The sequence below is a fragment of the Poecilia reticulata genome, chromosome 20 (genome assembly GCF_904066995.2).
Source record: "Poecilia reticulata chromosome 20, P_reticulata-male-v2, whole genome shotgun sequence".
Classification (NCBI taxonomy): domain Eukaryota; kingdom Metazoa; phylum Chordata; class Actinopteri; order Cyprinodontiformes; family Poeciliidae; genus Poecilia; species Poecilia reticulata.
The window spans coordinates 26786266-26800900 of record NC_088849.1 but is presented as its reverse complement, the minus strand read 5'-3'; the positions used below and the strand labels follow the sequence as shown (position 1 = coordinate 26800900).

The 14635-nt window shown below is 54.3% G+C and overlaps 1 protein-coding gene across 4 annotated transcripts in view; it reads left to right on the top strand.

The window, feature by feature from the left end:
• Window positions 1-14635, top strand: part of fars2 (phenylalanyl-tRNA synthetase 2, mitochondrial) — a 63992-nt gene that overhangs the window by 4971 nt on the left and 44386 nt on the right. For all 4 annotated transcript variants that reach the window (XM_081601543.1, XM_008396842.3, XM_081601541.1 and 1 more), the window contains 6 exons: window positions 10533-10855; window positions 11591-11677; window positions 11957-12016; window positions 12085-12253; window positions 12321-12483; window positions 12555-12686. In XM_081601543.1, the coding sequence (XP_081457669.1) occupies window positions 10551-10855; window positions 11591-11677; window positions 11957-12016; window positions 12085-12253; window positions 12321-12483; window positions 12555-12686 (916 nt within the window). In that variant the 5' untranslated portion in view covers window positions 10533-10550. The remainder of the gene's footprint in view (window positions 1-10532; window positions 10856-11590; window positions 11678-11956; window positions 12017-12084; window positions 12254-12320; window positions 12484-12554; window positions 12687-14635) is intronic.

The following is a 14635-nucleotide window of genomic DNA, read 5'->3' as shown; positions in this document are numbered from 1 at the left end:
GAACCTGCTGAGCCCCCCTCACACACACACACACACACACACACACACACACACACACACACACACCCTCACACACACACACACACACACACACACACACACGTGGTTATATAACCTGTGAAACACTCCCATCGTCTCAGAACTCGGTGAAATCAGGGGAAGGAAAAACTCATGCTGCATCCATTCAGCATGTTCAGCCTCTTTCACTTTAAATCTGCTATTCTGTGACCTTTGACCTCTCAGTGGAGTCTGAAAGTGTCGCCTTCTGATCGGTAAAAACTGTGAGAATCAAACCTGGAGGCGCTAATTGGAGGCAGCAGAGTGTCGGGCCCCCAAGGGCCTTCCTGGTGTCAGCCTGCTGAGGGGTTTTCAGCTAGCAGTGAGTGGTTAGCACTGAGCGATTAGCTGTTAGCAGTGAGTGCTGAGCAGCTAGCAGTGAGCGGTTAGCACTGAGCGGTTAGCTGTTAGCAGTGAGCAGCTAGCAGTGAGCGATTACTGCCGGGCGGTTAGCAGTGAGCCCTGAGCAGCTAGCAGTGAGCGGTTAGCACTGAGCGGTTAGCTGTTAGCAGTGAGCGCTGAGCAGCTAGCAGTGAGCAGTTAGCAGTGAGCGGTTAGCAGTGAGTGGTTAGCTTTTAGCATTGAGCAGTGAGCAGCTAGCAGTGAATGATAAGCACTGAGCAGTTAGCACTGAGCAGTTAGAACTGAGAGGTTAGCTGTTAGCACTGAGCAGCTAGCAGTGAGCGATTACTGCCGAGCGGTTAGCAGTGATCCCTGAGCAGCTAGCAGTGAGCGGTTAGCACTGAGCGATTAGCTGTTAGCAGTGAGCAGCTAGCAGTGAGCAGCTATCAGTGAGCGGTTAGCTGTTAGCAGTGAGCGCTGAGCAGCTAGCAGTGAGCAGTTAGCAGTGAGCGGTTAGCAGTGAGTGGTTAGCTTTTAGCATTGAGCGATTAGCAGTGAGCAGCTAGCAGTGAATGATTAGCACTGAGCAGTTAGAACTGAGCGGTTAGCTGTTAGCAGTGAGCGATTAGCAGTGAGCAGCTAGAAGTGAGCAGCTATCAGTGAGCGGTTAGCTGTTAGCAGTGAGCGCTGAGCAGCGAGCAGTTAGCAGTGAGCGGTTAGCAGTGAGCGGTTAGCTGTTAGCAGTGAGCGATTAGCAGTGAGCAGCTAGAAGTGAGCAGCTATCAGTGAGCGGTTAGCTGTTAGCAGTGAGCAGTTAGAACTGAGCGGTTAGTGGTTAGCAGTGAGCGGTTAGCTGTTAGCAGTGAGCGCTGAGCAGCTAGCAGTGAGCGGTTAGCAGTGAGCGGTTAGCTGTTAGCAGTGAGCAGCTAGCGGTAAGTGGTTAGCATTGACTACAGTTTCTTCTCGGATCTTTTCTTGTAATATTCTGACTTTAGTCTCTTAGTAAATCTCTTCGTGGTTCTAACCTGCGGCGGCGTCCCTCAGGGTGACGGCGGCCCTCAGGGCGGCGGCCCTCAGGGCGGCGGCGTCCCTCAGGGCGGCGGCGGCCCTCAGGGCGGCGGCGGCCCTCAGGGCGGCGGCCCTCAGGGCGGCGGCGGCCCTCAGGGCGGCGGCGGCCCTCAGGGTGGCGGCGGTCCTCAGGGTGGCGGCGGTCCTGCGGCGGCCCTCTGGGCGGCGGCGTCCCTCAGGGCCGGACCCATCGCTGCTGTCACAAAGTCCTGACGCCTCCAAACTGGCCGAGCTGCTGGGAAATAATAATGAAGGATGAGGAAGAGAATCTGCTTCACGCAGAAACCAGGCGATGATGGAGGAGGAGGAAGTGATGTCACAGCTGGCTCAGCCAATAAAACCAGTCTGTTACATGAGGACATGTAGAAAAAATCGGCAGATTTATGGCTTATTATTTTAGATTGTGATGGTTTGAACTGAGCAGAACCTGATTGGTTCAGGATGTTTCTAAGCTTCACATTGTGGTGCTATGGGTGGATAATATGGCTTATTGCTCTAGAACTGATCTTTTAATCAAATAATCAATAATTGTTGGTTAATTTTGTGTCTTAAATATCCAACCAAACTGGTGACGGGGCATTTCCTGTTACCTTTCGCTCCGCACCGTTTTATTGAGTCCCAGAGGAGAAACAGGAAACTGCTGCTGCGCATTTTACTGCAGGCTGTTGCTAGGCAACCGCAGAGCGAGAGCTGATGCTACCGAGCTAGCTGAGCTAGCTCTCTGCCTACATCTCCCAGAATGCTTTGTGGTTCTGGATCAGAGTTAAATTAATGTTCTATGTATTATTTATTGATATTGATCACATGTCTGTCACAATATCTGTAGTTATTGATTTATTGTCTAGTTATTGATTTATTGTCTAGTTATTGATTTATTATCTAGTTATTGATTTATTGTCCAGGCCAGTTGGTACTAAAACCCAGGTGACGGCATCAGGGACCAATAATCTGTAGAAATGTTCCACCCTGAAATGAACTGGTTTGGTTCCAGTAGAACCGGGTCTATCGGACCATCAGGTGCTAATCGGGTTCAGTAGGTTCTGGTGTCCCTCTGTTGTCACAAAGCATTGTGGGTAGTTTAGAGGTTTCAGCTTGTTTTATGGTGTAGAACTGAATTGATCGGTGATCGATATCAGCCCATATGTGATGTCATCGCTAAACTTTCCTCGTATGTTTGTAGATGTAGTGAATCCTTGTTTCCATGGCGACGCGTCCCTGTTTCCTGCAGAGCCGGGCTGTACTGGTGGGATCCCAGGAAAACCAGTCGTTCCTCAGTCAGGTGGCCGAGATGGAGCTGCTGCCTCGGCACTTTCTACACCGACCATAAAATCTGCCTCGTTCTTCATCATGTCAGCCTCCTGCTCCTCCTCCTCCTCCTCCTCCTCCTCCTCCTCCTCCTCCTCCTCCTCCTCCTCCTCCTCCTCCTCCTCCTCCTCCTCCTCCTCCTCCTCCTCCTCCTCCTCCTCCTCCTCCTCCTCCTCCTCCTCCTCTCTTTATATCCGTAGAAATCTCTTTATTATGTTTCTGCAGCTGCAGGTTTGATCTAATGCTGCTTGTCAAAGAGCCGCCTGCTTCTCTGAGCAGAACATCCACAGATATGACTTCATTAGGAGGAAGAGGAGGAGATGAAGACGAGGAGGAGGAGGAGATGAAGAGCAGCTGGGATACATGATGCAGGCTGCAGATATTTATATTCAATCTTTCATTGAATATAAATATCTGCCATAATCTGGACAAACTGATCAGAATCTGTTTCATATTTGATTCATTTATAATCTGCAAATTATAAATAAACTCATTTAGAGTCAGAATCTCCTGGTGGAGTTTCATCAGGCGACGAGGAGCTGATCTGTTTTAATCCGTCACCATCCGGCCAGACGCAGCGGCAGGCGGCGGACGCTGTGCCACAGGAAGTGGTCGCTGTGCCACAGGAAGTGGTCGCTGTGCCACAGGAAGTGGTCGCTGTGCCACAGGAAGTGGTCACTGTGCCACAGGAAGTGGTCGCTGTGCCACAGGAAGTGGTCGCTGTGCCACAGGAAGTGGTCGCTGTGCCACAGGAAGTGGTCGCTGTGCCACAGGAAGTGGTCGCTGTGCCACAGGAAGTGGTCACTGTGCCACAGTTAGCATGGCTAGCATCAGCAGCAGTTTGTAGAAAGTTACAAAAGCTCAGAGATTTTTTAAATGCTGCCAATATTCCAAATCAAACGAGTTTAGCCTTCCTGTTGTCTGCTGAACGTCTTGCTCTCTCTCGCTCTCCAGCAGCCAACACACGACTCAACATGTCTTTGGTACCAGCAGCCCAGTTTACCCATCCCAGTCTGATGCTGAGAATAGAAGCAGGACAGCAGCATCGTGTCCTCGCACTTCCTGTGTGTCTCAGGACTCTTCCTCGCTCCTCTTCCTCGCTCCTCTTCCTCGATCCTCTTCTTCCTCTGCAGTCGGTGATTTATCACTTCCTGCTGTCGGCGCCTCACTGTTTTCTGTCCGGATGAATCCCTGAGCGTTCCTGCAGCGCCGCGTCCTTTATGCCTCTCAGACGGGTTTCTTCAGGTGCGTCACCATGGCGACGGGGCTGGGGTTCTGGCCGGGTTCTGGCCGGGTTCTGCCGCCTGTCCTTCAGCGATCTGGCAGCGGTACGCGGCGCTGCTGGCCGCCGCCGCGCCGCTTAGTTAGAACAAGCCTTTGGCAGCCAAACAAGGGATTTTCTCAACAACCTTCACAACCCGTGAGTCATGTTTCTGCTGTTCCCGCTCCGCTCCCCGTCAGAACCGCCAACCGGACCCGGTGGCAGCTGTAATTGGTGGAAACAACCAGACATCAGCTGGGAATTACAAAGCAGCTCAGCACGACCAGATCTGCAGAAATCGCTGGAGCGGCGTAAAATTCAGCTGAACAAGAGAAACTTTGGGTTTCTGTGGTTCAGAGCGACCCGACAGAGAATCGGCTCAGTTAAAACACTTTTATTTGCTAAATGTTGAATAAACACACACATTTAGAGCAGCTTCCCTCCACTGAGCTCTGATGATGGTGGATTTATGGAAGCTAAATTTCTACAACTAGGAACTAAAACCTTCACGTCCAAAGAGACATTTTCCCTCAGTCCAGTTTAATAAATCACTAATTTGATTAATTAATCACATAGATTTTAACATGTTAGACATTTTAACTCCATCACTTTTTTTCATCGGGAACCTTTGTGTTCATGTGTTTCTGGTACGACCGTAAATCTGACGCACAAGCAACATCCCCAACCGCTTCTACCCTCGTTTTTAACCGTAACCATAGAAACAGAAACATTCAACCTGAGTTAACCGCATTTAATATTATTAAATTAACATCCATCCATCCATCCATCCATCCATCCATCCATCCATCCATCCATCCATCCATCCATCCATCCATCCATCCATCCATCCATCCATCCATCCATCTTATCCGGGTCGGGTCACGGGGTCAGCAGCCTCAGGAGGCCCAGACTTCCCTCTCCAGCCTCTTCCAGGTCCTCCAGGAACCCCAAGGCGTTCCCAGGCCATAGAGAGACATCGTCCCTCCAGGTGTCCTGGGTCTCCCCTCCTCCTGGTGGGACCTGAACTCCTCACCAGGGAGGCGTCCAGGAGGCATCCTGACCAGATGCCCGAGCCTCAACTGGCTCCTCTCGACGTGGAGGAGCAGCGGCTCTACTCTGAGTCCCTCCCTGATGACCGAGCTTCTCTCTCTAAGGGAGAGCCCAGCCACCCTGCGGAGGAGGAAACCCATTTCGGCCGCTTGTACCCGTGATCTCGTTCTTTCGGTCATGACCCAAAGCTCATGACCATAGATGAGGGTGGGAACGTAGATCGACCGGTAAATCGAGAGCTTCGCTTTTTGGCTCAGCTCTCTCTTCACCACGACGGACCGGTACAGCGCCCGCTTCACAGTAGACGCTGCCCCAATCCGCCTGTCGATCTCCCTTCTTCCCTCATTATGAACAAGATCCCCAGATACTTAAACTCCTCCACTTGAGGCAGGACGAGCCCCCTGACCCGAAGAAGGCACTCTACCCTTTTCCGGCTCAAGACCATGGCCTCGGATTTGGAGGCACTGAGCCTCATCCCGGCCGCTTCACACTCGGCTGCGAACCGCTCCAGTGAGAGCTGCAGGTCACGATCCGATGAAGCCAACAGGACCACATCATCCGCAAAAAGCAGAGATGCGATCCTAAGGCCACCAAAACGGATCCCCTCAACACCTCGGCTGGTCTAGAGATTCTGTCCATGAAGGTAATGAACAGAATCGGTGACAAAGGGCAGCCTTGGCGGAGTCCAACTCTCACCGGAAACGAGCCCGACTTACTGCCGGCAATGCGGACCAGACTCTGACACCGGTCATACAGGGACCTGACAGCCCGTATCAAAGGGCCCGGTACCCCATACTCCCGGAGTACCCCCCACAGGGCCCCCCGAGGGACACGGTCGAACGCCTTCTCCAAGTCCACAAAACACATGTAGACTGGTTGGGCGAACTCCCAGAACCCTCCAGGACCTGCTGAGGGTGTAGAGCTGGTCCAGTGTTCCACGACCAGAACCAGAACCACACTGCTCTTCCTGAATCTGAGGTTCGACTATCCGACGGACCCTCCTCTCCAGGACCCCTGAATAGACCTTACCAGGGAGACTTAAGAGTGTGACCCCCCTGTAATTGGAGCACACCCTCCGGTCCCCCTTTTTAAACAGGGGGACCACCATCCCAGTCTGCCAGTCCAGGGGAACTGCCCCCGATGTCCATGCGATATTGCAGAGTCGCGTTAGCCAACACAACCCTGCAACATCCAGAGCCGTAAGGAACTCTGGACGGATCTCATCCACCCCCGGGGCCCTGCCACCGAGAAGCTTTTTGACCACCTCGGCGACCTCGTCCCCAGAGGTTGGAGAGCCCAACCCAGAGTCCCCGTGCTCAGCTTCCTCAACAGAAGGCATGTTGGTGGGATTGAGGAGGTCTTCGAAGTATTCCGCCCACCGGCCCACAACGTCCTGAGTTGAGGTCAGCAGCGCACCATCCCCACTATAAACAGTGTTGGTGCTGCACTGCTTCCCCCTCCTGAGACGCCGGATGGTGGACCAGAATCGCCTCGAAGCCGTACGGAAGTTTGTCTCCATGGCCTCTCCAAACTCCTCCCATGCCCGAGTTTTTGCCTCAGCGACAACCCGAGCTGCATGCCATTTCGCCCGCCGGTACCCATCAGCTGCTTCTGGAGTCCCACAGGCCAAAAAGGCCCGATAGGACTCCTTCTTCAGCTTGACAGCATCCCTCACCGAAGGTGTCCACCAACAGGTTCGACGGTTGCCGCCGCGACAGGCACCAACAACCTTGCGGCCGCAGCTCCGATAGGCCGCCTCGGCAATGGAGGTACGGAACATGGTCCACTCAGACTCAATGTCCCCCACCTCCCCCGGACCGTGTTCGAAGTTCTGCCGGAGATGAGAGTTGAAGCTCCGTCTCACAGGGGACTCCGCCAGACGTTCCCAGCAGACCCTCATTACACGTTTGGGCCTGCCAGGTCTGACCGGCTTCCTCCCCCCACCACCGGAGCCAACTCACCACCAGGTAGTGGTCAGTGGACAGCTCCGCACCTCTCTTCACCCGAGTGTCCAAGACATACGGCCGCAAATCCGATGAGACGATGACAAAGTCAATCATCGAACTGCGGCCTAGGGCGTCCTGGTGCCAAGTGCACATATGGACGCCCTTATGCCTGAACATGGTGTTCGTGATGGACAATCCGTGACGAGCACAGAAGTCCAACAACAGAACACCACTTGAGTTCAGATTGGGGGGGCCGTTCCTCCCAACCACGCCCATCCAGGTCTCACTGTCATTGCCCACGTGAGCGTTGAAGTCCCCCAGTAGAACAAGGGAGTCCCCAGGAGGGGCACTCTCCAGTACCCCCTCTAAGGACTCCAAGAAGGGTGGGTAATCTGAACTGCCGTTCGGCCCGTAAGCACAAACAACAGTCAGAACCCGTCCCCCCACCCGTAGGCGGAGGGAGGCTACCCTCTCGTTCACCGGGGTGAACCCCAACGTACAGGCGCCCAGATGAGGGACGACAAGTATGCCCACTCCAGCCCGGCGCCTCTCACCGTGGGCAACTCCAGAGTGGAAGTACGTCCAGCCCCTCTCAAGGAGACTGGTTCCAGAACCAGAGCCATGTGTCGAGGTGAGGCCGACTATTTCTAGCCGGAACCTCTCAGCCTCGCACACCAGCTCCGGCTCCTTCCCCACCAGAGAGGTGACGTTCCACGTCCCAAGAGCTTCTGCAGCCGAGGATCAGACCGCCAGGGTCCCCTCCCTTGGCTGCCGCCCATAGCACAATGCACCTGACCCCTTTGGCCCCTTGGACAGGTGGTGAGCCCATCGGAAGGGGGACCCACGTCTCCTCTTCGGGCTGAGCCCGGCCGGGCTCTGTGGGTAAAAGCCCGGCCACCAGGCGCTCGCCATCGTGCCCCACCTCCAGGCCTGGCTCCAGAGTGGGGCCCCGGTGACCCGCGTCCGGGCGAGGGAAAACCAGGTCCAAAGTTTGTATTCATCATAGGGATCTTCGGGCTGCACTTTGTCTGGTTCCTCACCTAGGACCTGTCTGCCTTGGGTGACCCTACCAGGGGCATAAAGCCCCAGACAGCATAGCTCCTAGGATCATTGGGACACTCAAACCCCTCCACCACGATAAGGTGGCAGCCCAAGGAGAGGACATTAACATTTAATTTTAAATAATCTGAACTTCATCAGTGATGAACGTTAACGGTTGTATTCTAGTCACCAGCATGCCTGTGTGACCTCTGACCTCTCATGCAGTAACAGATTTACTGTGATTTATCGTAGTTTAATGTTGAATAATTGTCTCTATGGAGGAAAAACCCCAAAGATCCAGGTTTCATTTCTCCAACCCCCATGTTGCACCGTGTGCCTGTGTGTGTGTCTCTGTGTGTGTCTATGTGTGTGTGTGTGTGTGTGGGCGGCCGGCCATATGCGTGTTGTTGTTTGGCGCTCAGAGGATCGGACATATGGAGCCCAGGATCTCATGCTATGAGGAGAATCGTGAAGAATCGGGTTCAGTTCATAAAATCCACGTGAAGCAGAACAATATGGACCCAATAATAAAAAATCATTTTTCTGAAACATGTCAGCAGAAATGAATCTGCAGGAAGTGAAAATATCAGCCTGGTGCAGGAAAAATGATAAAATGTTCTCTGAAAGGATCCAGATGAACCGTTTTCAACAACGTTTTTATTTGGGTTTTGATTTATCACTTTGGAAAAGATTCAAAGTTTGATGAAAAAGCTCAAAATAACTTCCTCAATCTTGCAGAACCATTTCAATATTTGCGTGATGATTTCTGGGTTGATGAGCTGCAGGAGAAACGGGAACATGCCGACCGTTCATCGGTGGCTCTGCCTTACCAGAGGAACCAAACTGACACGTTTCTCACTCCGAGCCTCTCAGGGGGACGACCTCTGCCAGCCCTCTACTTCCTGTTTGTGCCAGCCATGTTGATGACATCACGCTGTGACATTCACGTTTTATGGGTTTTTCAGCCGCCTGGTTCTCCGTCCTGCTCTGGAAAATCGCCTCCAGCTCAGTCAGTCAGTTTTTTCCCAGCCTCGGTTTGATGGTTTAGTTTCACCCGCAGCCGATGAACTCCCCTGACCTTGACTTCTCTGTGACCTCTGACCCCTGACTCCTCGGCGCTGGTTGGTCTGGTTCAGCAGCATCACTGCGTTTTGCTGCAGAGCCTCTGCAGCCTGTTGGCTGCGGGAGACGGGGCAAATATTTGCCTGTGAAAGGGCGGCTGGGGGTAACGGAGCTGCGACCTTTGTGGTGGATCTTCATCCATTAGTGTAATCGTTAACCTGACCTCCGCTGAGGAGCCGCCGATTTATTGTTACACCTTCCTCCCCGCTGCTGACTGCAAATGATAAATGTGTTGACCGGATCCAGGCTGATTGATCAGCAAACAGCCGCAGGAGGAACAGCGGGGCTCCGCGGCTCCCGGTCAGGAGGAAGAGCGGCGCTCCGCGGCTCCCGTTCAGGAGGAACAGCGGGGCTCCGCGGCTCCCGTTCAGGAGGAACAGCGGCGCTCCGCGGCTCCCGGTCAGGAGGAACAGCGGCGCTCCGCGGCTCCCGGTCAGGAGGAACAGCGGCGCTCCGCGGCTCCCGGTCAGGAGGAACAGCGGCGCTCCGCGGCTCCCGGTCAGGAGGAACAGCGGGGCTCCGCGGCTCCCGGTCAGGAGGAACAGCGGGGCTCCGCGGCTCCCGGTCTGGAGGAAGAGCGGCTGTTAGCCGAGAACAAACCGTTTCAGGAGACGCTGATTTCTGCTCCGTTATAAACGGGAATAAGTCGGATTTTAGTCCAGCAGGTTCCTAAAGTTTAGAAACATTTAGCAGCCGGGAAGTTCAGAAGATAAACGGGATTCAGATGTAAAACCATCAACCTGCAGCAGGACGAGAAAACTTTTTATTAGTTCATAGAAAGTTCAGCAAAATGTAGAGGATGGATGGATGGATGGATGGATGGATGGATGGATGGATGATGGATGGATGGATGATGGATGGATGGATGGATGGATGGATGGATGGATGGATGGATGGATGGATGGATGGATGGATGGATGGATGGATGGATCGATCTTCATGTTGTCTCAGTATAAACCAGGACAACTACCTGAAGTTTAGCGACATCCTGAATCTGAATTACTTTATGGTTTTGTTTAAAAGTAAATAGTGAAGTTAAATCCTTTATAGCTCTAATTAGTGAAACCTAAAACTCGCAGCCTGAGACGCCGTGCCGAGTTCAGCAGGTTTTAAAGTTACCTTAAACCTTTTTAACAGATTTTGCCATAAACTCTGCAAACTGTTTTTCTCATCCAACCTTCTGGCTGCTCATGTTTTGTCTGTTGGTGTTTATGGTTCCCATGGAAACCAGATGATGTAGCAGCGTTCGTGGTGTCGGCTGCAGCCGTCGCCATGGAGACGTCCCAGTGAACACAGATCCCGGTCCGGATTCCTGACGACTGTCTGCCGTTCCTCTGCAGCTCCATGGACTCGTCGTCATGACGTTGGGTCCTTCGTTCTTCCCCTGCGGTCGGCTCCGGACCCGGCCTCTGCTCCGCCGCCTGCTCTCAGAGCTGCGGCCCGGCGGCGGCCCGGCGCCGTGCAGGCGGCTCGGCGCCGAGGGCGGCACCCTGCAGCCCGTGATTGGCCAGGACTCCATCGAGCTGCTGGGCCACTCCTACCCCCGCGACGACTTCACCAACATCACGCCGAAGATCCTGGCCAAGGTGGGCTTCCACCTGCAGAACCAGCCGTACCACCCGCTGTGGCTCATCAAGGAGCGCATCAAAGCTCACTTCTACAGGTGAGACCCGGCGGACCAGCGCTCTGGACGAAACGCTTCAATAAAGGCTTTAAGGACTGGAACAATCGGGGTCGGTAGAACAAGCTAACGTTAGCGGACCCGAACTGCTCAGTTTGAGTCAGTTCAGTTCTGACCCGGTTTGGTTCCAGTTCTGACCCGGTTTGGTTCCAGTTCTGACCCGGTTCTACTGGTTTTGTTCCAGTTCTGACCCAGTTTGGTTCCAGTTCTGATCCGGTTTGGTTCCAGTTCTGACCCGGTTCTACCGGTTTGGTTCCAGTTCTGACCCGGTTTGGTTCCAGTTCTGACCCGGTTCTACCGGTTTGGTTCCGGTTCTGACCCGGTTTGGTTCCGGTTCTGACCCGGTACCGGTTTGGTTCCAGTTCTGACCCGGTACCGGTTTGGTTCCAGTTCTGACCCGGTTTGGTACCAGTTCTGACCCAGTTCTACCGGTTTGGTTCCAGTTCTGACCCGGTTCTACTGGTTTGGTTCCAGTTCTGACCCGGTTTGGTTCCAGTTCTGACCCGGTACCGGTTTGGTTCCAGTTCTGACCCGGTACCGGTTTGGTTCCAGTTCTGACCCGGTTTGGTACCAGTTCTGACCCGGTTCTACCGGTTTGGTTCCAGTTCTGACCCGGTACCGGTTTGGTTCCAGTTCTGACCCGGTTTGGTTCCAGTTCTGACCCGGTTCTCCTGGTTTATCGCTCTCTCCCTCCCCGCCTCCATCTTCCCTCTGCAGCTCGTACGTCGGTCGCTGGGGCAACCCTCTGTTCTCCGTCCACGACAACCTGAGTCCAGTGGTGACGGTGGAGCAGAACTTTGACAGGTCAGAAGCTTCCCAACTGGCTCTGGTTCTGGCTCTGGTTCTGGCTCTGGTTCTGGCTCTGGCTCTGGTTCTGGTTCTGGTTCTGGCTCTGGCTCTGGCTCTGGCTCTGGCTCTGGTTCTGGTTCTGGTCCTCCACATCGACTCCACTGACACTGAAGCTGGTTAGATGTTGTTGATTGGAAGACCGTCGAGAAAAGAGGATGGATGAGGGAAGCTGGGCCCAGAACTGGTCCAGAACCAGTCCAGAACCGGTCCAGAACCAGTCCTCTCTGTCTGCAGCCTGCTGATTCCTCCTGATCACCCCTGCAGGAAGCGAGGCGATAACTACTATCTGAACAGGTGAGCTGCTCCCTGCGGTGCCGCGCTGACCCGAACTGGTTCTGACCCGTTTGTCCTGCTGCCTCCAGAACCACCATGCTGCGGGCCCACACCTCGGCCCACCAGAGGGAGCTGGTCCGGTCCGGTCTGGACGCCTTCCTGCTGGCCGGAGACGTGTACCGGCGGGACGAGATCAACGCCAGCCACTACCCGGTCTTCCACCAGATGGAGGGGGTCCGACTCTTCTCCGACCTCCAGGTTCTGACGGCGCCGTGCGGCGGGGCAGACCGGGCCGCGGCAGAACCTCTGACCGTGTGTTCTGCAGCTGTTCTCCAGGGTCCGCGGCGGCGACGAGCTGAGCCTGTTCGAGCGCGGCGGGCGCCGGACCGGCCAGAAGCAGGAGAGCCACAGCCTGGAGGCCGTGAAGCTGGTGGAGTTCGACCTGAAGGCCACCCTGACCCGACTCGTCACACACCTGTTTGGACCAGGTGAGGCCGGCCGGACCGGGCCGGGCCGATTAGATCCTCTAGCCACCTCACCCTCCTCTTCCTCCCCTCAGACGTGGAGGTCAGGTGGGTCGACTGCTGCTTCCCCTTCACCCACCCCTCCTTCGAGATGGAGGTGCGTTTCCAGGGCGACTGGATGGAGGTGCTGGGCTGCGGCGTGATGGAGCAGGAGCTGCTGCTGTCGGGTCAGAACCGCCCACATGGTCCACACTGTTCAGATCACTGCGTACGGGTCATGGCTAGGGTCATGTTAGGGTTGTTAAGGTCATCGTTAAGGTCATCCTTACGGTTGTTAAGGTCATCGTTAGGGTCATGTTAGGTTTGTTAAGGTCATCCTTACGGTTGTTAAGGTCATCGTTAGGGTCATGTTAGGGTTGTTAAGGTCATCGTTAAGGTCATCCTTAGGGTTGTTAAGGTCATCGTTAAGGTCATCCTTAGGGTTGTTAAGGTCATCGTTAGGGTCATGTTAGGTTTGTTAAGGTCATCCTTACGGTTGTTAAGGTCATCGTTAGGGTCATGTTAGGGTTGTTAAGGTCATCGTTAGGGTCATGTTAGGGTTGTTAAGGTCATCGTTAGGGTCATGTTAGGTTTGTTAAGGTCATCCTTAGGGTCGTTAATGTGAACAGTTCCAGTTCCTCTGTTCTCTTGTGACCTCCCTCTGGATGAACTGACCCGTTTCCTGATCTGGTCTTTCGGTTCTAATTCAGCATAAAAATCTTCATTTTCACTCAAAATGTTTGGATCCCGTTCAGTAATGAGACGGAACCAGAACCGAACCAGAACCTTGTGGCTCTCCGCTCCGGACAGAACCTGATTGGTTGATGGAGTCTGCACTGTAAAAGACGCTGGTTGTGATAAATGGTTGGTTTGGATCAGATTTTTATTAGGCTGCTTCCAGAAAACTCACTAAGTTTCTACTGAAAATATGGTCTTTAAATCACAATCACACTTTGTGCCTATTAAAGATTATTCTGCTCAGGTGGACATTCCCTCAGGACGTCCACCTGTCCCTCAGGTGTCCCTCAGGTGTCCACCTGTCCCTCAGGTGTCCCTCCCCGGACCCGTTACCTCAGGTGTCCACCTGTCTGACCCCCCCTCCCTGGACCCCGTCACCTGTCTGACCCCCTCCCTGGACCCGTCACCTGTCTGACCCCCCCTCCCCGGACCCGTTACCTGTCTGACCCCCCCTCCTGCCTGCTGTCCGTCTCGTCCTCTGCCCGCTCTCTCGCCGCTCAGTGCTGAACTTGCTGCTTCAGAGCCTCTGCGCTCGGCGCTGCTTGTTCTAATCAATAAAACATTCTTAAAGACGCGGATCAAACCGCCGCGCTGCTTCCACTGACAGGCGTGGCGGCCGGCGGCCCGCAGCACGCTCTGGGTTCTGATGAGGACGGAACCGCTCGGAGCGGGCCGGGTCCGCCTCTTTAAGACGTCCACATCGAGTCCAAACCCAGAAACAGGAAGCAGATTAAATGAGACAGGAGTTTGGACTGAATGACAGAACCGGGCCGACGTCTGGCAGAGCTTTAATGTTTAAAAGTGGAACAAACTAAGAAATGTTTAAGATAAAGACTTTCTGGGTTTGACAAGTCGCCGGGTCTGGACCAGAGGAGGTTCTGTTGATCAGGCCGAGGCAGCTGTACGCGCAGTGTTCAAGAACACAAGTCGCAGCCAACACCGGGTCCCGACCCGGATCCCGACCCGAGTCCTGATCCGAGTCCCAACCCGAGTCCCGACTGGAGTCCCGCTCTGAGTCCTGACCCGAATCCTGACCCGAGTCCCAACCCGAGTCCCGACCCGGATCCCGACCCGAGTCCTGATCCGAGTCCCGACCCGAATCCCGCTCCGAGTTCTGACCAGTGTTCCGACCCGAGTCCCAACCCGAGTCCAAGTCCCAACCCGAGTCCCGACCCGAGTCCCGCTCTGACCCGTCTCTCTGCAGCCGTCTCTGTGACATCATCACTCAGCTGCTTTGGAAACATGGTTTTCCCTGAGTAGTGGCTGCCAGGCTCTCTCTCGCCCAGATGCCTGTTTTCTCTTCAACACGTTTCCCGCATCATAGAAACACTTTATGAAGATATTACAGCTCTGAGGCGTGACCTTTGACCTGGCCATCAGATTACTGAGATGGTCAGAC